Source organism: Hoplias malabaricus, chromosome 4 (genome assembly GCF_029633855.1).
Source record: "Hoplias malabaricus isolate fHopMal1 chromosome 4, fHopMal1.hap1, whole genome shotgun sequence".
NCBI lineage: Eukaryota > Metazoa > Chordata > Actinopteri > Characiformes > Erythrinidae > Hoplias > Hoplias malabaricus.
This window is the reverse complement of record NC_089803.1, coordinates 42,306,997-42,330,132: the sequence shown is the minus strand read 5'-3', so window position 1 is coordinate 42,330,132 and position 23,136 is coordinate 42,306,997. Positions and strand designations below refer to the sequence as shown.

The 23,136-nt window shown below is 39.1% G+C and overlaps 1 protein-coding gene across 2 annotated transcripts in view; it reads left to right on the top strand.

The window, feature by feature from the left end:
* snd1 (staphylococcal nuclease and tudor domain containing 1) overlaps nt 1-23,136 on the top strand; it is a 162,678-nt gene that overhangs the window by 36,125 nt on the left and 103,417 nt on the right. For both annotated transcript variants that reach the window (XM_066667129.1, XM_066667130.1), the window contains exons 15-16: nt 1,732-1,873; nt 15,200-15,303. In XM_066667129.1, coding sequence (XP_066523226.1) covers nt 1,732-1,873; nt 15,200-15,303 — 246 coding nt within the window. The remainder of the gene's footprint in view (nt 1-1,731; nt 1,874-15,199; nt 15,304-23,136) is intronic.

Below are 23,136 nucleotides of genomic sequence, written 5' to 3'. Positions count from 1 at the left end.
TTTACGACGCGTACAATTTTGCATTTACGTTACTCTGCATTTTCTCATTTCCCCCCTCAGTTCTTCAGTTGCCTCAACGTATGCCTTCTTTCCAAGCTTCAGTTTTATAATTGCTGCTCCCTAACCCCTGTCTCGATCACTGTGAAGCTGGAGTCTTGTGACAGCAGATTCATGATGGTTCTAGCTTCCATTTCCCTTCACATTAATTTGATGAAGGCCTCTCTAAATATAGCTCGCTCCATTAATAAAGTAATCTCAGTTGTAGAGCTTAAGTTGTTTACGTGTGCCAGGGGCCAGGGCCATGCTGGGTATGAATCTTGATTGGGCTGCTCACCAAATGAAGATTAAATTTTACTCGGGCCAATAAAGTTTGTTAGCTCAGTAATGAGAGAAGATATACTCCTCCCACCGCATGTAAAACATGAAAGTGACGTTTAACAGCCCCTGACTTTGTTCTAACCTTTTTATTATTTCATCCTCTCTTCCTCCCACCCTGCCTCCTTCTATCTCTCTCCCTTCCACTCTCCATTCCTCTCTCCCTCCTTTTCACCTGTCCTGCACTCCCTTCTGTCTTAAATCACAAGTTTGAGAACACTTCTTGATTTTTTAATGAGCTGCGGTACACTTTGTGGAGCGTCTCACCTGGCTTTATGAAGAATCAAGCAGCAGGCTCACCACTAGTGTGATGGTCTGCGTTGATGTATCCAACCATCTTTATGCTCTGGCTGTTTGTCAGTACTCACAGGGGCTTCTCATAATGACCAATGTAATTAAAGCACGTCCGAAAATAGGTCAACGTATATGATGTTATCCTTACATTCCTCTCCTCTGTCATCTCTCTTCATCTCAGAAGGGGAAAAAATAAATCTTGTGTGGGTCACAGCTGTAGGATATTTCCAGCTGGAGTGGGTGGCTCTCTCTCTGGCCCAGGGTGACTCACAGGAAACAGCTTGACTTAAATTAAGCCTTCATACCTCAGTCTTCCAGCATCAGCTTACCTATCATCTGTAAAATGGCTAGCTGTCAGAGTTGCAAAGATGAGCAAGTAACCACTGAACTTAGACATGCACTTTCCACTCAGTGGCTCAGAATGGCATGGCTTATAAGCATAAGTGACTTCTGTTTTTCCTCCTTTCTCTCTTTCTCCATCCTTCTTTCTCATTATCTAGTCTGTGTCAATTTTAAATCCACGTAAACAGCTATCCTTTATGTTAAAGACGCTCACTAGCTATTAAGGATGATTACCTGTGCTACTGTCGGTTATACAGCTGATGGTGTTTCAGATGTGTTCAATAATGCAGTAAAGTTTATTATGCATTCAGTGGTAGTTAGAATTCCTCTTCTAAATCCACTACCCAATCATCTGTGCTATTATGTGTTCTCATTCACATTTGAATTCCTGTTCTGTCTCTTTCTATTTCAGTCTTGGCCTCTAAATGCTTCGAAAGAGCATTGTGATATTGCCCTATTAAGATTTGCATCCATGGACCACACAGAGTACACAATGACTGAATTAATGATAAAATGAATTAAACATATTAACCAAAAAACAATGTTAGCCTCTGTGTATTTATATATATATAAAAAAAAAAGCCATTCCGGAGAGTAATAAGACTGAGATGAGTTTTAGTGGACACATTTTTGGGAATTTTTTTTCACTCCACTTGTGTTAGGCTTGCAGTGGGTTGAAGCTGGTTTGATTAATATGCCTTTACTTATATTTCTGTGTAGGAGACCCAGAAAGCCAAGCAGTTTCTGCCATTCTTGCAGAGAGCGGGTCGTTCAGAGGCAGTGGTTGAGTATGTGTTCAGTGGCTCCAGACTGAAGCTCTATATGCCTAAAGAGACATGTCTCATCACCTTCCTGCTTGCTGGTAAGAGCCAAACCAACATTGATTTATAATGTTTTTGATGTTTGTCTCCTTTTATGGTGAGAGATCTGTCCAAATGGAAATGAACAGGAAATAACCAGTAACTCTACTATATACACTAAAGGTTTCCCTGTTGATTTGTATTTGTAACTTGAGGCTTATTCTTTTAGTTTACAGTCCCTTCAGGTGATATTCCAGCTCTCAGTAATTTTCACAGGCAGTGATTTCAAAAGCATCAGGTCTTTTGATTCTGACAGAGGTTGTTGTGCTGTAGCAGGTCTTCAGAGACAGGTTGCACTGCTTGTGCTTTTGGGCTTCTAATGCCATGATGGATAATGCAGGAGTCAATCTGCACTGAGTTGAAAGGCTAGAGTGGCTAGCTCAGAGTGTATGCCTTTTACTAGCCTGCCTTTTGTGTGTGGACATCATAAATTATTTTTTAAATTCCTGCCCAAATGGTAAGAATTTAAAATTGACATCATGGACAGTGCCCAGCACCTTTATTATGACACACAAACTACACTACATCAGGCAGATTGGGTGGATGTACATGCTATACATATCTATTGATTAAGTCCCTGGTTGTTTTTCATGGTGCTCTAGGTTTCTCCAGAGTCAGCCAGGGCATGTATTTCACTGTCAGACTGCTCTTGCAGTGTAAGACCGATCAGTACATGAGGCTAAAGGAGCACAGCCCTCCATTTACTTTGTTATTGAAGAGTCATTATCTGCCTCTGTCTCCACCCAGAGTAATTATTTACCTCCAAAACCAAGAGAGAGCAGGGAGGCCTGTCCACTCCCTGTACGAGGACATACATTCACCCCCGGTTCAGCCGTGCTTAATGGCGCATGCCTGCACTGTAGATATTTCAATTAAATTGGTAATTTGTTTCTAAGCATCTTCCTTTGTTTTTCCATGCTTGTCCAGTCCTTTTTGTAATTAGTTTTTCCATAAGGGATTTTTCTTCTTTTTTTTTTGTGCAACGCAGTGCTTTGGTCGCTCACATTTTCCTTGCCCTGTTCTTCCTCAGGTGGCGGCTCCCCTCAGGGTGTCTTTTCTTTCGCTCATGTTCCTTCCATCACTTTTCCCTGTGTCCCCCCCTCCTGCATGATCACTGAAATTGTTTTATTCCATCAGGCTTATTACCAGAGCCTATTAAAGGCATTTTAGCAGCAGGTGGCGGTGGGTCTGATGAAGCCATTTACCGTAGACTAGAGGCAGCATGCGTATTCTGTAATACACTTGCATTAGGCTGAAATGATGGCAACAAACTGTCGCAGCTTGTTCTTAAGCCAGGATGATTATAACTTATCTTTTTTTTTTTGTGAACTTTTTATAGTGCACACATTTAGCCTGCACATATTTCTTGAGGCTACGTGTCCTTATGTTTACTGTAGTTCTATCTCCTTGTGTTTGTTTAGCCTTTCGTAATTATCTTTAATGGTTCCTTTGCCACAGTGGCTCCAGCCATTGAAGTCATTGCTTCCCTGTAGTCAACTTGTCTGCAAACCATTATCCTAAACATTTTATTTGACCTGTACCTTATAACTTATAAAAAAAACTATATGTCCGAGCTGTATTTATCTCTGTTCATGTATCCATGGGTAAGCCACGTTTTGGCCTATGATCGCTCTGTGTATATGCTCCATGTTAAAGCCCACTCCCAGCACACGCTGCCAATTAATAGCACTCATTGCCTCAAGTGGCTGTAAGGTCTGATAATGCCAAGACCCTGATGAGAGAGAGGGACTGTGCAGGGCTTTCATTCACTCATGCTTTCATTACGCCTCTCAGACTCCTATTAATGTTGCCATGGAGGAGGCTTCCCACAGGCAAGCTGGCAAAGGTTAGCACATTAAAACACAGAAATCCCCCTCCCTCCTTTAATACTTTCTCTTTTTTTTCCCTCTCCTGCTCCCTTTCCATGTTTACATATCCATTTTCTTACATGACTTGCTGTATGCATATTTCATCCTGCCACAGGAATGCACTTCTCCTGCTCCATGAAAAAAAAGATGCTGAAATGCTGGAGCAGGCGGCTTGGCTGCGCAAACAGGAGATGAGAACCATTTGATGCTGTTTGCTGTACATACGCTTGTTGCTGCAGACCCTAAAACCTCAACACCTCTTCCTTTACTCAGTGTCAGGGTTTTTTTTTTTTTTTATTTATTTATTTTTTTTAAAACACACCGTGTACTAGGGCTGGATGATTTGACTACTTTTTATATCATGATATATTTCTTAATTTTCCATTTGATAGAAATCTAATATGAACAAAATCATATTTCAGTATAAACAATATAAAAGCCACAGAAAATAAACTGCCTAGAAGAAATGAAAAATTACATCACCATCAAACATAAATCAACTGGCTTTGTCAATATTAATCTTTTTAAACCAACTTTGTAACTGTGGGAAATGAACTGATGGCCTCAGTCATTGAAAGATGCTATAAAAAATGTACACTGCTATACTGAAAATGCGTTTAGAAGTCATATTCATATTGAAACATTTTATATTGCAAAATATGTTAGTATTGATCAATTGTCCAGTACTACATTGTAGGATTTGAGAAATTTATTACATTTGTTGCTGAGGTCAGCTGTACATCCACGTGTCCTTAGCTACACTCCTCTTCCCATGCTTTCGAGCAGCAGTCAAACTTCCCTCATCATAAAGAACCCCTCCATCTCACCCCTTTGGAGAGACTCCCCTTTCTTCCGGCCAAGACAAAAAAAGAGAGATGAGGGACCTTGCTAAAGTGGAGGAGAGGAGAGATAGCTGAGAAGCAGGCATCAAAGTGTGCTGTGGGACTGGGGGAAGTGGCTAGGGCTGCTCCCTCCGTTTCTGGGCCGCCTCTCATCCTGTTGCAAGTTTTAGAAGCTTCAGAGCCCCTCTCATGCAGTGCGGCGAGCTTATGTGCCGCTGAGATGAGGCAAGTCTGCAGTAGTGGCTGGGTTTGAGCATGTGCATGCCGGTTTGTTGTGTTTTATTATTATTATTATTTTTTTTTATTATTTACTTATTTGTATTTTTGTGTTTTTATTTATTGTTTATTGAGGGCATATGTGCGCTCAACAGTCATCGCTTTATTTGTTTTAAATGATTTGATTGTAGGCTGTAATAATTTTTCCAAGTCTTCATAATTAATATCATGCCATAGCTTATTCTGTCTAAATGGTGACATTTTTAGCCCATCTTAGATTTTGTTGATGAATGGGGACATTTTGTGAAAAACTCATGTGAAAGATGCTCTTTAGCACATGTTTCTGGAATTCCTGCCTGCCAACACAATGTGAATATAGACATTTTTTTTCTGATTTTGTGCTGCTCCTTTAGTAATACTATTCACTTGTGGAAAAGGGGTATACTTAAAGGTGTATAGTTAAAGTATAGTCATGTTAAAATATTTCTTTGGTAAGAGATCTGTCCAGTTTCCAAAGAAAAGCATGATGGTCATAGTGTTATGGCTGATTGTGTGTTTGTTCCTGTCGTGCACTCTGATCGGTAGGGAACCATTCTATGCATTATTTCGTGATAACAGCATGGTTTTTCACAACCACCGTGTCAGTTATTCACTGTTTAACTTGAAATAAATGGACTGATGGCAGTGACTGGCACTAAACACCGTTTAATTCAACACAAATACAAAATAAGACATTAATTAAATGACTTGAGCCTAAGCCAAGTTAAGAACACAAAACAAGAAAAATGACAGAACACATGTCAGTGGAGAAAGAGCCCATTGGAGATTCAGTTGCTGTAACCGTTCTTAGCATTCATGAAGAGCTTTTATTTATTTATTTATTTACATTTCATAATGTTATGGTTGACGTGTGTGTGCATACACACAGCATACCATACTTCATGATTATTGAGAACCTCATTCCCATGCCATTGTATTGTTTAGGGTGATTCATTCTAATTAATGTTAATATTCAAGTTTCTTTAAGAATGAAAGAATAACACAGTTGGTTAATCATGGGGAAAGGAAAATAAGCGTATTGCCTTACATCACATGAAACACAAACATCATAAATTAGTGCCAGCAGGCTAAAATGCAGCAGCGCAATTTAAATTGTAGCCTCACAGAAGTGTACATTTGAAAACATACCATTTTTCATAAAAAAAAAAATAATAATAAAAATAGCCATGGGATATCCTTTGGTCACTACTCAAGTAAGGCAAATACTAGGACAACTAGTGCAGTGGTATATGGTTTTATGTTATGTAAGTGTGGTGCTGTTTTCTTTTTTTCCCTCCTCTCAGCATATTATGTTAATCAAAGACCCTTGTAGCGAGTTATATACATTTATAATTCTTATAGCATAATATTGTCAATGAAACTGAACCCGTCATACGTTATACACTTGTTTAAGCTTAAGTGTTTCTCAAAATTGTGTATATTCTCGCTGAGTTTCTGAGGTAGAGCATAAGGATTATCTGAATAGTGATATCAGTGTTTGAGTACTGCCACCTGAAATTGACAGTAGAGTACTTGAGTACCTGTGTATATTCCCAGCATTAAAATGGAGTTAGTTTTCTCTGCTGCTATAACAGCCTCCACTCTTCTGGCAAGAGACTCCAATTTATCACTGTATTTTGGAGCGTGATTGCAGAGACTTGCTTCCACTCTAAAGAGTTTGTGAGGTCAGGTACTGATGTAGAGCATTAAGGCCTGGCTCACAGTTCCTGATCCAGTACACTCCAAAGGTTTCTGTGCAGGCCAGGCGAGTTGTTTCCGACCAAATTTGGAAAGCCATTTCTTTATGGGCTTTCTTTGCACTGTGCTATGTGATATACTAAAAGACATAGACCACTAGAGCACACAGTCTTCCACCATTATTCCTTCTTTACAACTTATTCCTTCTTGCTATACTCTATACAACCTTTTGACAGGCACAATGTTGATTGTCACTGTTTAGAGACAAATGTCAAATAGTAACTTTATAGAAGAAGGATATGGATTTAGTTTCTTTAGAACCTGAAATTTTTGGATAGAAAAATTCAGGTGATCAAAATTTCAGGTAAAAATAATTTAGGTACACACACACACACACACACACACACACACACACACACACAAAAACAGGTCTGGATATTCAGGCAAAACAAATTCTGGCCTAGAAGTTCAGAGTCATGTCTGGATGTTCAGGGACATATCCGGGCTACTGAGGAAGAGCAAACAAACTTGGATCTAAATGAACTCTCACCTGGCCAATCACAATACATCTAAGGAGGTCATTGGTAGGGCATTTTTAACACCGAAGCATGAGCATATATGACCATGGCAGTCCTTTCCCACTTGTAAGTGACTTTTCTTTCTCCTTTTTAGATGAGCATACGTTAGCTACAATTGAATGTTTATTACATTTATTTGATATTAAAAAAGTAAAAAATAACAAGAAAAAAGAGCCAATAAAACCAAATTTCTCACACGTTTTATTTGGTTGGTCCATTAATCATAAAAGGATGAATTCAGATGATGTATTCTAATGATGTAACAAAAAAATTCACAAAAATGTAGCTACATGATTTTCTCTGAACAGTGACGATATGGACTATACTTGTTTGCTATAACTTAATGTCTTGTGCCATTCATTAGATGCAGAATGTGACATTTTACAGTATGTACATATGCTGTTGTTTAAGTGATAATGTTATGTTTAGGAGCTGTGTTTTGGGTGACGCACTCACTGCAGCGCTGCAGCTTCTGGTGAATCACTATTCCTGGAAAAAACAAGCGATAGGCCTGCTTTAGCTCTGTGTGTGTACGTGTGTCCCTTCAGGAAAGATGCTTTTAGAAAAGCAATACAATTTGTTCAATCAAGTCGCTCTCATGAAAATGAGTTCATTAGGAATGTCCCTATCTCTGTGCTCCTGCTTTGATTAACACTAGACATCTGTACTTTTTTAGAAACCTGGAGCTACTTTGTATATTATGATTGGATGAATGACTCAATCTGTACATATTTCAATTCCTCTTTTTCTTTTGCTGTTTATACAGACTGATTCAGGATTTAGATTTAAACCGGTAAATACAGTACGGTGTTATTGGCCAAGAAAGCAGTGCATGATTTAAAGAAACAAAATGACAGATCAGTGGAGCATTGCCATGATTTTGAAGCTGTAAAAATACATGTTACTGGTATACATAGATCACATGGCTCAGTACTTACTTTGTGTTGCCATGACTTCGTGATGCTGCAGTACAGTGAAGTGTTGACTTCATTATGGAATTTAACAAGACTCCAGCATTGCTGTTACCTGATACAGACTAAGGAGGTCTAGCCCTTGGAGGTCTCAGTATATTGTGCTTTCCTCTGAGCAATTTTGCTTATGGCACTATAGCTTTTCTTCTGAAAGTGGCCTTGAGTAGCTTTTTATGCACTTGGCGGTATAAGGCTGGTTGTGTTATACATTTGCAAACACATTTTCTGTAGAGGGAGAGAGGTGAGCATGATCATCGGAAAACAGGAACATAGGGAATATTTTTATGAAGCAACAGCAGCTCTTATTTCTCCCTCACAGCCCCTCTTTAACCCTTCTTTCTTAGACCTGCCAGGAATAGAAGGAATAGTCTTTCAGTCACACACACACACACTTCCACTGTGCTTTGTGAAAAAACTGTTAAGATGTTCAAGGGATGGCTGATGTAGCGCCTCGGCAGGAATATCTGTTTTGTCCTCTCTGAATGCGAAGTGACTTTCTTAACCTGAAACGTATTGGGGTGGGGTGGTTGTCAATGTATTTCCGTTTTGGAAAGCTTTGTACGCACGTTTTAAACAAGATAGGTCAAAAGACAATGCTGAGACTAGCACATCCCCAGCCAGTTAAACAGAAAATTTGTGCAAATACAAATGGTCTTTTCAATACAAATACACACATACAAACTATACACAAAAAAAACCCACACACATATGAATTGTAAATAATTCATAAGCTTGAAAATGTTAATAGCGGAGTAAAGCTTGGTATAAATGTGAAACTAGATTTTCTGCACATGCCAGCCATGCCTGTGCTGTGAGGAGGTAATGTGTAACATAAGCTAAAACTAAATTAGCCTAGCTTAGATCCCCAAACTTTTCCACAATGCCCCCTCTTTTGTAGATGACATTTTTTTTGTGTATGTCATGCACACTTCTTTTGCTTTACAACTCCACAAGCTCCATTATGATCATTGTTCATTTCATACCAAACTGCAACTTCTTCAAACCTTTAGAGTGGATTAATTACAAGTGACACGCATGTTGTATATCCCCCTACTTCTCTCTTTTTCTGTTCCTCTTTGGGAACCCCAGGTTTAGCTAGTAGGCTTCGCGTCAAAACAACTTGGAATAAGTTTCATTTATTTTTTTATTATTATTATTTTTTTTATTTAGAATTGATTCAGGAATATAAAATGATAGACCAAAATAAGCACAAGTGAGTGCCTGTACTGCGATTAATAGGGTTGGTTTAATTTTTGTGCATGTATCTGTGAAAGCACTCACTTCTTTTTCTGATAGTAACTAGCCGTGTACAAAGGCTTTACTTCTCCTATACTCATTATAGCCCCTCCTCCTGACTTTACTACCCCCCACGCCCTCTGCTTCCTCGATAAGGAGAAAGAGAGAGTGAACACTTGCAGTGCAGAAAGCCTTGCTGCAGTCTTCTAAAATGTGTCAGTGTCTTTAAATCTTTCTTTGCTGCTCGAAGATGAGAGAACATTGCCATCTGTGCTCTTCTCTTATTCATCCATACGTGCCCATTCTGTACAACGCAGTAGCCACATGTTCATGCTGACTTATTTACACATGTAACCTTTGTGTTTCTTGTGGCTGAGAATGAGAGACTCTGAAGGGCAACATCACTGAGCAGCTTGCTTTTGTTTCCTTGCTGTGGCACATCTGATAGAATAAGTAGGACTAATAGCACCTGAACATCGCTACTAATTCACTTGCCAATGTGGCCACTTCTGACTTTCTTATGATCCATCTTCAAATAACAGCTCAATCAATCCCTCTCATCATCTCTCTACCATATAGCTGATGTGTGGTGAGTGTGCTGGCACAGATTGACTGCCATCTTATCATCCAGACGCATACTTGACTGCTGGTAGTGGTTGAGGTGACCCCTCCTTGTGTTCCAAAGAATGTAAAGCACTTTTAGCTTTTAGAATAAATTAATGTAAGTGTAACTACTGCTAAATTATTCATACAGTGTAGTGACCCTCTAGTCCCCTGATTTATTTTTTTGGTCATGGACCGTGTATTTTTAAGTGTTTGTTTCCATAATATTTGGTTTGAATTTTTATCACAGTGCATAATTCTTGCCCTCAATTTTGATACTTGTAACCAACACAGTACTGTTTTTTTTTTTTTTTTTTTTTTTTAAACCAATTCACATTCTTGAATGAAGTCTAAAGCAGCCTAATGCTCTACAGCAAGCTGCATACAACAAAGTGTGGAGAAGATACAATTGATTTTGGAAGCTTTATACCCCCAATTAGGCCATTTCTATGACATTCTGGTTAACCAATGTATTAGTGCAGCACAGCCTTTGGACTTGAAAGCAGGTGCTGTACACAGAGTTCTGAACAAAATTATGTGCAGTATATTACAGCTAAAACGCCAAAGCCCTAAAAATTGTATTCATGACAGCCCTACTCATAGGTACAGCTTCAGCAGTTATTGTCACTGTTTATCGGTTCAGAGTTATCAACTGTAGTAATATGTAGTTTCAGTATTGGACTGATGATATTGTGCATTCATGTGCACACATGAGTGTTTTCCCCTATGTATTTCTACCATGTTTTTCCACTATTTTATGAATGTTTCTTTGCTCCCTTAAGTGAAGACGTTCTAAAATCATACAAGTGAACATTCCCAAAAACAAAGGCATTCCATAGTACCGTAAGAATTTCCGTAAGTATGTTTAATTTACTGCAGTCAGTGTGAGGTGGTCACACTCTGCGTCCAAGACTAAACAGCACCTGCAACGCATTAAGAAATTTCTGTGGAAAATCATTGAAAGGAATGAAATGATCGCATTTGCATTTGAATAAACGTCTAATTTTGGGTTGAGTCATAGGATCCACCTGTCGCAGGATTGATGTGTTTTTTTCTTTTGCAGGTCTGTCCCTTTTATTTGTAGAATAAAAAGAGAAGTATGGAGTTTTTTAAAAAGATTATCTTCAGAACTTTCATTCTGTTTTCATGTGTGTTTCACAGAATTGCAAGATAAGTTGTCTTATCTACGGCATGTCCTATATTTCAGTTTTTACATAGCTGTTTGTAGCAGAAATGGCTTCTTCACGCTACATGGCTTTTAAATGAACTCGAGCATGCGGTTTCAGGATTGTGACGCTTTTAGGTTTGCCTTCGGCAGCCTGATGAAACAGTTTCAGGGATGAGAACAGAGAGGGGGGAAAATTTAACATACCCTGTAAAAACACCCTGTGTCAAGTGGGGAAAAAAAATCTCTACAGCAGAGGTGTGTGAGCGTGTGTTTGTGTTTATTCAGCCAGTGTTTAGAAGGATAGCTTTAAAAAAATTACTCAATTAGCATGGGTGACATTTGTTTGATTCCTTTTCTTCTAATTGACTGAGCTGGGCTGACTGAGATGAGCTGTTGTGATCTGCTTGGCTTGACTTGCCCGGTGGAGAAGTTCCATTTTTCAGGGGCAATGAGTGAGCTGATGACGATTTGAAGCCATTAAGCCTCTGGGGGAATGGAATGGCTGCTGAATGTGCAACCCTTTTTCACAGTGAAGACCCAAAGAAAGGGTTATGTCTTAAGTGGACAAACAAAGCTATAAAAATGAAGTATTCAGCTTTATCTTATGAAGTGTTCTGTTCACAAAGGGGCTCTTGTGCTCTGCTTAGTGTTTTGCCATGCAGGCTTTGTTTGTGGATGCCTTTTTCTGTACTCAGGTTCATATGTACTGGTAATATTTCTGACTTGGTCGTGTCACTTGCCTCTCTGAACCGGTTAAATGAATCCTAAATCGCTGAAAAAAAAAAAATGCTGCTGCTCTTTGTTGAAATCACCTACTGCCTTTGAGCAGGCTGGACGCTAAGAGCAATATAAATGCTAATCTAGAGGCGATTTACTGACTATTAAGATGTAATTGAGTTGTTTCATTTTGCCAGTGCTGAATACTGCAGGATGGGGACATTTTGTTATGTTGTTTGCTGTTCTTTCCCTCGTGTCAGAGGGAAAGTTATATGTTGTAATCAGAGTTCAGTCGGGGTGTTGCTAACAGTATGAAAACTTGACCCGGCGTTTGAGAGCTGGGTGATTTGTGATTTCTGCTGTTGATTTTTTTAATTTATTTATTTATTTTGTATTTCATTTATTTTTAAAGAAATCTGCTTAGAGGATTTTTCCTCCAAGGGGATATTCCACAAAGAGGGATTTCTCAGATTAGCCAGGTAACTGCAGCCTAAAATCTTGTCCAATAGCCAGTGAGTGCTTAAATATGACTGAGAAACCCAGCTTTGTTATACCCCCCCCCAGAACATCCAAAATTCAGTTGTAGATGTGGTCTTTTGTGCTTCTCACAAACAACGTTCCGTGATGCTGAAGTAAAAGCATGAAAAGAAGCATTAAATATTTACATTCTGTGCATCTGATTGTTTTGCACAACAGAGTGTAATCATTTTCACATATAAAGCCATTGAAATCCAAATTTTGGAAAACATCTTTATAAGTTTAAAATTTGTATTTATTTTGCTTTTTTTATTTATTGCAAATGGATTTTTAAAACTTGTAAATGAACATTACTTGAATTAATTGAATGAATTACAAACAATACTTTATATAGATGTTGCAGAATGAAATAGGGCTGGACATTAATTCAATATCAATATATACTGCAATATATGTTTTTATACACATTTTCTATATTTCAATATATATTATTTACAGCATCTGGCACTCACTGACGGTTAAATTACAGGGCGCTGCCGTCAGTAAATTGCACTCAATTTTAAAGTTAGTTTAAAACAATGAATATTGACAAAGCCACAAGGTTTTTGTTTGTTAATGTCATGTTGCTTTCGGTTCTTGGCAATTTTTCTGTGGTTTTTTTATTGTTAACATCAATGTCGGAGTTGTTGTCCGTTTGTCCGTCTCTAGAACGGTGAATTATGAAGTTCAGTAAGGCTTTTGGTTTTATAATTTTGGGGTCTACAGTGAAGAAACTATTGAATCTTTTCAGATATGGGCAGCTGTGGCCTAATGGTTAGAGAAGAGGGCCCCCTCAATCCACAGCTGGGGTGCCCTTGAGAACTCACAACTTCACCCCAGGCGCTGGGGATGGATGCCCACCGCTCTGGGTGTGTGTTCACAGCCCATAGTTCACTGTCACAGATGGGTTAAGTGCGGAGGACACATTTCGTTGTACAATGACAAAAATCTGCACCTTATTATATAATATAAATTTGAATGAAAGCCACACAAACAGTTTCTGTCAGTTGACTTTTAATTTGTGTAAGATATGGGTGTCAAAGTAAGTGTTTTCAACAAACTTGTAACACGCAATTTGTTGACACTCCCTTTCATTTGTAGCTGACAAACTGTTAACATGTTGAAAAATTCTTCAAAAATAAAGCTTGAAAGTGTCAGTGTAGTGCTGCGTTTGCTTTTTTAAGTGAAACTGAATCATGTGCTCTCTTACCAACCTAGAATTTGAATAATCGCATGTGTGTTCACTGCAGTGCAAATGGTGGTACAGATGCTAAAACAAAATCTTTCTGGACAGTGCAAATTATTTAATATATTTATATATTTTTCTTCACTTCATTTATTTTTCCCAGTTTCTGCACATTTCCTTTTTTATATAGAAAATTCATTATAATTTGTCAGTGTTCTCCGTGTCACTGAAATCATAGGCCTCACGTTTGTCAGGGAGTTTTATGTGCAAGGGGGGTGTTTGTTCAAAACTTATTGCAGGCCTACTGTATATGGAGGAGCTGTGAGTGTCCAGTATTGATTAGCTCACTGAAAGAGCACGGTGGGATGTTAAGGGCAATGCTGCTTTGTTAGCATGAGGTTAACAAGTGCAAGCTGGCGTTGGTTCTTTCTGCCACAATCAATAATCTTACAACTTAGAATGAAGTGCTCTCCTAGGCTTCACTGAATATGTGTGTTTGTGTGTATGTTTGTATGTATGAAATGTAGAGAGTGAGGGACTGAAAGGCAGTGGGAGAGGCATTGTGTGACTGTGTACATTCACACATATCAGTAGAGCGCCGCTGCAGATACGGCAGCTGGTTTAGTGTAGATTCCAGGAGTCCTTCCTGCTCTCAGAAGTCAACAGTGTTTGAAGCTGGATGTGGAGACAAAGGCGTGCTGGTGTGATTGAACTGATCTGGGCTTGAAAGCATTTGATGGAGCTCTGCAGCAGCCCTGCACCCAGAATACTGAGTGCTACACATGCAGCACATCCCACAGTGTGTGTTGCTCCTGTGTTTCGCATGTTCAGGACCAGCTCATGGAACAGCCATTAAGTTCCATAAAGGTCCAATATGGCTAACAATCCATGGCAGCAAGCAGAGCACCAAGAGAGGACCAAAGCCTGGCAGTTATTTTATGGTCCCTCTATAGCTAATTTTAGTTATATGGTGGTGCACTGCTTTTTGTGAAATGTTTCAGTGTGTGGGTTTGTTTCTTTCAAATATTATTAATTCATTTTATTTTTTAAATAGTTATACATAAAGTGGCCCTTCACAAAAATTTACAACATAAGTAGGTTTTTGTTCATATAAACATTGAATTATTTTCTATTGTCATTACAACAAAATTGTTTATTATGTTTGTGAGGAGAAACAAACATGCAGTAGTGGCAGTGAGCGCACACACACTTGGCGCAGCGGGCAGCCATCCCTGGGAGTAGTTGGGGGTTAGGTGCCAGGCTTATGCACTGTGCTGAAGAAAAGTGATTGACAAAATAATAAGGGTCATTTGAAAACAGTCCTATCAGGTATTTGCAAAACAGCACCAACCGCTGTTTGTTTGAATTGTCATTTGAGTCTCTTTGTTGGTCTCATTAGTGTTACCACAAACATATTTTTATTTGTGCTTGTGTGTTTTCTTATTAAAAATATCTATTTAAAAAGGTAAATGCATAGCAATTGGCTGCAATATTAAAGAGTAGCAGAACTCCATACTTGTGGATGTCTTTGTAGAGATTGAGTACCAAGGACACTGTTTGCTGTGTATTCAGAAGCACGCTAACTTGCAAGCATTCAAACCATTTGAAGCTTAACATGAACGCCTGAAGCTTCATTCTGTTCTGGGTTTGTGCTGCATGTCTAAGATATTTGGTGGTGTTCTGTGTGCAGGAATCGAGTGTCCAAGAGGCTCCCGAAACATTCCAGGAGGGACGCCGGAGCCTTTCAGTGAGGAGGCCACACTGTTCACCAAGGAGCTGGTGCTGCAGAGAGAGGTAGGACTGTTGGCATATACTTAACCCTCACAGTTGCTTATGGACTTTTAAATATGGTGTGTACCGTGACAAAACATAGTCATCATGTACTATTTTGAAATCCAGAAACAGATGGAAAAATTATAGAAGCACAGCATGCATAAAGAGAATTATGAAGGCATAATACAAATAATAACTATGACACCTGTAATGTCATAGTTGATGCATGTGGCATTCTTCTGCTGAATAAAATGACAAAGTGTAAGAACAGAAAAAAACAATGGTCTTCAAAATGTTAAATAAATCATTTAATGAAAATTAATTCTTGGTTACAGAAACAGGTTGAGGTAAAAAGAATATAGGTAGCTAGCCTTTGCTACCCTTGGTAAACTAGTCTCTTGGTAAGCCATGGTGAACTAGTCTCTTAAATTAAATTGCTTATTAAACTTTTCTGATTTACCAGATGGCAAGAAACTGAGATTACACCTTGATTTAATAGTTGTTTCAATGTTTCAGTGCTATTAATGTCAATAGAAATATGAACCTTGCCAGAACTTACCTGACTTTAGGTAGTTCTTTGGTCCAAATATATGCTTTCAGTATTGATGAGTGTCAGGTTTCTAGAAATCATCTGGACATATGCTGTACATGTGATGGAGAAATGAACAGTGCAGGGGGTGTGGTCTCAATAGCCTTTCAGTGTGTAATATGTCATGTGCCTGGGATTAAGGAGCAGCTTTGCTATTCAACTGTATTGGTATCATATTATTTTATTGCTTATATATAATTTTTTTTTAAACTAGCTCTACGTAGGTTTCTCACCTTTAGCTTCGAATATTGCCATTTTATTCCTGTTAATTCCAATGGTAAATTTGCCAACTTTGAAAATTCCTGGAATTTTGCAACCCAAAATTGTCAGCATAGAAGTCCATACGTCTGCTACTGTACCAGAGGATGTTCCCAGAAAATATGGATGGAGGTTAATATCCCTTTAATTAAACATGCTGCTGATCATATTTAGAAATAATATTGCTAATTTTGTGTTTATAATGATAATGATATCACTGTACACTTCCGCAGGCTCAGTTTTAAGGCAGAACTCCAGAGTCTCCTGTGCTCAGAGCAGAGAGCCACTCATGGCTGTTTTTACCATGCTGCCTCACTCACTCTAATAGACGAGGAAATGTTGCCTGTGGCCAGAGGGTCTGTCGAAGTTAGGGTTAAAAAGCTTTCACCAGTTCAGCGGGGGAAAAGCTTTCTCCCAATCATTCTGAAGGGGCCAAGTGGAACACATGCACACACACATACACATGCACATACACACAGAGGCAACCTTTCTCTTCAGGCCATTTCAGGCACTGTTAGTGCTATTTCCATTAGTGTGGTGTGAACGAGCCAGGCTCTGTAGTCAGGCCTAATGAGGTGAGCTTTATATAAGTGCCTGACCCTAACCTGCCTGCTGTAGACTGGCGGGACTCGGGAGCCTGCCGCTACATTCATTAGAAAAGAGCGCTAGAGAGAGAGAGCGAGTACACAATAGACAGGTCTTTACTACCAGAAAACACTGTATTAGTACAGGAATTTGTAGCCCATACAAATTTATAAATGTGTTTGTGGAAATAATTGTTGTATCCACATTCTCAGATTGAATGTCTTAAGCTAACAACCTGTATTAGAACAGAGAGTTTTATGTTGTCTTTGAGAGTGTGTATCTACTGAACAGACATGGGTTTGCACACACACTGCTTGATTAGCCCCAGCGTAAACTAGCGATCCATTTCTGAAGTCCTGTTTTAGAGTTCTTTCCGAGGCTCTAATTTGCATGAATGCTTTACCTTTATCAAAAATACTGATGATATTGTGTGTGCAAAATAAATATATAAATGTATCTATATTTTTCTCCTATAAAATAACTGTTTCTGAGATTCACACAATATCTATGGTCAAGTGATGTCTAAATTAATCTTATTTGATCATTCACATGTGGTAATGCATGTTCACACTGATTTGCTGGTCAAACACCTTTGCAAATGTTCCATTTTTATAAAGAAAGTTGGCGGATGAATGCTTACAGTGGTTTAAGAGATTAGTAGGTTGTTAGGTGGAATATCAAGAGTATATCTAGCTTCCAAAAAAATATTTAGATGTTAACTGTGTATTAGTTAATATACATATTAAAGGTGTATTTTAAACAAGTTGATGCCCTGGTTGATGGATGTGCTCCTTTCCTTTGAGATGCGTTTGTGTGTAATGACCATGTCATACATTTTGCCAGGATCTTTTTTTCCACAAGATCCTGCTCCTTACTAACTGCTGGTGTGGACTGCATAATTGAGCTGGCACATGTGGTGACCTGAGACACCACAGTCTCCCTGACTCTCCATCTTTTAAAAGGTTTGGCTCCATAGACTTAACCGTAAGCTGGCAATCCTAAGTGGTTCTCCCAGCCTTTTGGAGTTTAGCTTAGCTTTTGCCTTTTTATATAAAGGCTGTGTAAGCCCATGCTTTCCTCTTTCACATAGTTCACTAAAAGTGGCCAGATGTTTTATTTTGGGTTTGAGTTTGATAACAGGCCAACAGCACTGAACAGTGGGATGAGATCCGTAAGAATGGAGAGGCATGCCATAGGCTGAATATTTTAGGCTTAAATTCTGGCTTTTGGTAATAAAGCTTGTTTTTAAGCAATGTTTGTGTGTGTGTCTCTCTCTCTCTCGCTGTCTCTTCTTTGGAGTGTGCAGTCTAGCAGTACAACAGAGGAGTTTTGCAGCAGCATGCTCAGAGGCGCCTCCACAGTAGCTGTGTTCTCTAGAGCGAGAGAATAGGGAAAGGCTAGAGAGAAAGTAAGAGGATGGCTACAAAGAATGAGAAGTGCTTCATTGTAGTCCCAGTCTTCCTTTTGCATGGCTCTACAGCTCCCTTCTGCTCTTACAGATCGCATGTGCCCAACTAATGACCTTTCTGTTCAAAGCCACTAAGTCGTGGAGGGGGATTAAGCTGTCTCGAGATTGAAAATTGACTGAGGTTTGACTTTTGCAGCATACTCCCTGTTTTAATAATAATGTAAAATTTGTTTTTGTTAAAGGAGAGAGCTTTTGTTCTTGACAATATATTGGATTTCTCAGAGTACACTTCTCACATCGATTCCCCAACACTGGACTTATTTCTCACTAGTCACATTGCATAAGTGCTGCATCTCTCTCTCTCTCACCACCTCTCTCATCTGTCTCCTTCAGTCATCATCATCTCTCTCTCTCATTCTCTGTCAGTCTTTCTCACTCTCTCTGTCTCTCTCTTCCTCTCTTCTTTCTATTCTTCTCCACTTGTCTCTCAGTTAAATAATTAATGCAGGGTTTGACTGGCAGGGCACACACTTGGTCACTCATGGCTCTTGGGATGTGCAGTGTGACTACAGCAAACTAGGCAGTGAGACTGCAACGCTACGCGACACTTTGAGCACATTCTTTGTTCTTTAAGCACACACATGCCTGTTCCTTTAGGCTACAACATATGGTATAGATTCCACTCCAGGCTCAGTGAGGATAAAGCCCTAGCTTCATACATATTTCAGGTTGTCTTGCGTTACTCTTTGGCTTCCATGACTTACATTTGAAATCACTGTGTATTTGTTTATCATGTATACTATGTAGTGACATGTATAAAATCGTGTATATAGTATAACTGGTCCTGTTGATGCAAACTAAAACTGATTTAAGTACTATAGATGACTTTCAGTACAGCTTGTTTTGCATTTACTGTTAATTAAAAAGTAACTACCAATCCACAAACTGTAAAATAAGCCCACAGTTTTCAAGGGCTATTAAGTTGCAACAGTGACTCCTGCATTGAATTATATACAGCTTTTTTGTGATACACTATATATACTAATATTTACTGTCACCCACTGTCCATTTCTGGAGCTTCACTGTCTATACAGGAGCACTTTGTAGTTCTACAATTACAAACTGTAGCCCATCTGTTGCTCTGCGTACTCAGTTTGCTCCCCTTTCATCTTGTTCTTCAAAGGCCAGGACCCCCACAGAGCAGTTATGATAGGTGGATCATCCTCAGTGCTGATGTGGTGGTGGTGGTGATTAGTGTGTCTTACAGTGGTACAAGTGGATCAGACACAGCAGTGGTGCTGGAGCTTGTTTCAAATTTGGAAGTGGGTTGCAGTATGTTCTATTTTGATAACCTTTTAAAAATGCATTCTGTTAAGTTTCTAGTAATAGTGTGGCTCTGCCTCCTGTGTGTAGAAGACAGTTTAGGGTGCTGCTTCTCTCTTTTTGTTTTTTTTAAGTAAATAAGTAATTACTTTTAAATAAAGGGACTTGTTTGGCTTTCTAGCATTTCTTTGTTTTTGCCATCCTCTCTAAAGTGTAACTATGTCAAATGGAAACGGTGACCAGTGCTAATGAAAAAACTAAGCAGAAAAAAACAAGCCTGCTTGACAACATTGTATATGTAAAACATTATGATTTTTAGCTAATGACACTTGGACAAAACATTTTAGATCTAGATCTTCTGGATTTCTTTTTCTGTCTTTCTTGTTATAGCAGAATTCCATTGTCTTTTATAGGCCTGTCACAATTACACTATCAACTTATTGAGGTCAGCAAAAATTGTAGAATAAATTTTCAGTATCACCCATTATTTACTGGTGTGTTTGTTTAATTGAGAATGAACACCTCATATTTTTGCCGCATGCTGTGTTCTGCTGTCGAGGGTGTAGTTTTATTATGCTCTTATATTACCATAATATCAATGGCATAAAATGGCTAAAATGACAATAATATTGTTTATCGCAGTTATTTCTAGGACAATATATCGATTACAAATTGCTGACATGACAGGCCAAGTCTTTAATTGGTGTTGGTTGTGTCAAACGTACAAAATGATTAAGGATTTGTTCATTCAACTTGCTACTTCTCACATCCTCCTAAAATACATGTACACGTACCTACATTATTTTCTCACTTCTGTTCCATTTTCTCAATCTGTTCATCCACAATCTTCATGTGAAAACTCTCTGGGTTTTTTGACTTGCTGGTGTGTTGCTAAGTGACTGGACAGCGAGGAACAGAAATAAGAGGGATGGGTGATGAGGGAGGGAGGGAGGGAGCGAGCGAGAGTGGCACTCAGCTCTCCTCTGTTTGAAAGAGCGCCTCTTTCCCTCCTCTCCTCTGTCTCATTCTGTCCCTCGCTCTTTATCTCTCACTGACCCCCTTGTGAGGGTGACATTTTGTCTTGTGTTGAAATGATGAGAGCTCTAATAATAAAGCTTGTTTGAGCTTAAAGTTCTGCCCCCTGTTCTCTCTCCCTCACGGGGTGTGTGTGTGTGCGTGTGCGGGGCTTGATGGGGTTCTCTGAGCTGTGCTGCTGCAAGACAGTGACATAACCTCCCCTTAGGATCTGCACTATTTCATTCGTCCTCCTCCCCCTGCAAACAGGGTGTGTGTGCATGGGCACATGCGTGCATGAGAGGCAGAGTCACTGATGGAATGTATGTGAATGACAAGGAGAGATTGTGTACGAAGGAGATAAAGTGTGTAGGGCTGGTGAATGTTTTTAGCACTGCAGCATATACGTGCCTTTCAAGAGGGGGTGAGGTTGTGCCAAAATGCAGAACAGATGGGGTAAATGAAAGGCCTGAAAGTACTTAGAATATATATAATATATATTTTTTTTTCTTACTTTTATCTGTCATACCTTCTCATATAAAGTATATTGTCATTAAGGTGCCTAGGCTTAAAATGTGCTATTCTGAAAACATTAGTCCAAACCACTGGTTATCAGAATGTGATCTATAGGCTGATTCTAATTTTCTCAGAAGTCACTAGGCCTCAAGTGCAAGAAGGCTTGGAGGGTTCGGGACTTAAAGGCAGTTAGATAAAAAAAATCTGTTGTTGCTACTCTGGGCTCAGCACTGCCAAAGTAACTGCACTATGTAGCTTTAGGAGGAAACACACCACCCTCTCCTCCCCTGCTCCCAAACCTTGATTTGAGGACATTGCTATAAATGTGAATTACAGGAGCAAAAAAAATATCTTACCTTGTGTTCCTTTAAATAAAAACAAAGGCATTATTGAAGAGCTAGCAGAATAATGGAAACACATTGTTTATTTAAAAAAAAAATAATAATTTCATTAAACGTATTTCAAGGGTCTTCGGGGCATGTAGATCGCCAACTGCAAACATCCTGCAAAACAAGCTTTTGCACTGTCTGAGGACAAGTTTGAGAACCATAGCGCTAGAGCCTGCCCCTGTCTAGTGGATTCACAGTATGTAGTGATCAGTCAGCAGAGTTGTGGTGATTGTTGGAGCCTTGGGCTCGTGTCCGTCCTCAGCATCCTGAGGGTGTGTGCGTGGGCCTGCTGGGTGCATCCTTTTTCTCAGCCTGCTTGTTGGAACTACAGGACTGCTCTCCTGCAGAGGACAATGAGTCCTCCCTCTGCTGGAAGTTGCTGTGCTGTAGCCCTGCTGCTGTGGGCTCACAATCAGCCTCTAAGCTGTTTTTTTTTTTCTTTACCCTCCCCCTCTTTCCCTTCCCTCTTATGCAAAAAATAGAAGCAAATTAAAATGCAGTCATTAGCAGATCCCGTAGAGGGAGTCGTGTCCTTAGGCTTGTGGCATTGCAAATGAGACACTGGTGGCATCCGTGGAGGCTCTGAACTCCTTAAACCCCCCAGTCATTCTCTGAAAGACTCGCGCACACTTGCATGCACCCTTACCTCACTGTTCCGGGCCGCTTTGTCCATGCGGTTCCTGCTGAAGCTGCGTCCCTGGCTTTTCCAAGGGAGCTTTAGAAGCAGCCGTTGTCCTTGGCTGGATTATTGAGCCTGGCCTGATTTGAGCATAAAACATTACGCAGTGCAGTCTGGCCTCCGCAGGGCATTATACACTTCAGGGATGTTAGTGTGTAGGGTGCTTGTGTTCATTTTTACTCTAGTGTGGCGCAGCCTTTTTTAAGAGTTCAGTACAGATGTTCAATAGATACTTTGCTGTATAAATGCTGTAATTGAGCCATGTGAAAAGAAAAAAACAAAACAATACAAAAAAAAAAAAAAAAAAAAAAAAAAAAAAAACAACTCTAAAATGGCTTTGTGTCTTTAGCCTTTGTAAAAACAGCAAGATCCTCTTGTGCCATTCCAAATATGGGACATGCCCTTCCAAAAGATTGTGAACACACATCTCATCACATCACTTACTCTCTTTAAACCAGCCTCTGGGTATTGACAGAGTTAACACATCATTTATTCAAGGCCTTGTCCTGCTTTGTTTTGCAGTAAATGATGCTTTCATGACTGCAGGTACAGTTTTACACTCTGTCACTGCTCTTACAGAGCATCAGCTAAACTGAGAGATGCCGTTAGCCAAATAAACTTTGGCTTGTGAGGTGTTTTTATAAACTGGTGTAGTCTTATCAAAAATAGGCTTAGGACAAATTTAATCTGATTTAATAATTAGATTATGTATTTGTTTGTTTTCGATTACATTTTTTTGTATGTATTTAATATTTAAAATGTAAAATTTTCAAATTAATTATTTTTATAATTAAAAATTATTATTTTTTTTAATTTCCTGCTAATCTTAATTTTTTATTCTATTGCTATTTACTGTTTTACAGTATGAATGCTGCTATATAAATAAAATGTTTATTTTTTTGTTTGGAATTTTATTAGGAAGTTCTGTTTACCTTTATGTTGTTCCACCACATCAGCCCTTAAGGTGGTTCTCAGTGCATGGCTCAAGGCACTTGATAGCACATAGGGTTAGGGAGCAGTTTTGAGTATTTCTAAGAGTATTTTAAGAAACTTTAACCCCATATCAGCTGCCTACCCACATCGGCCATGGTGT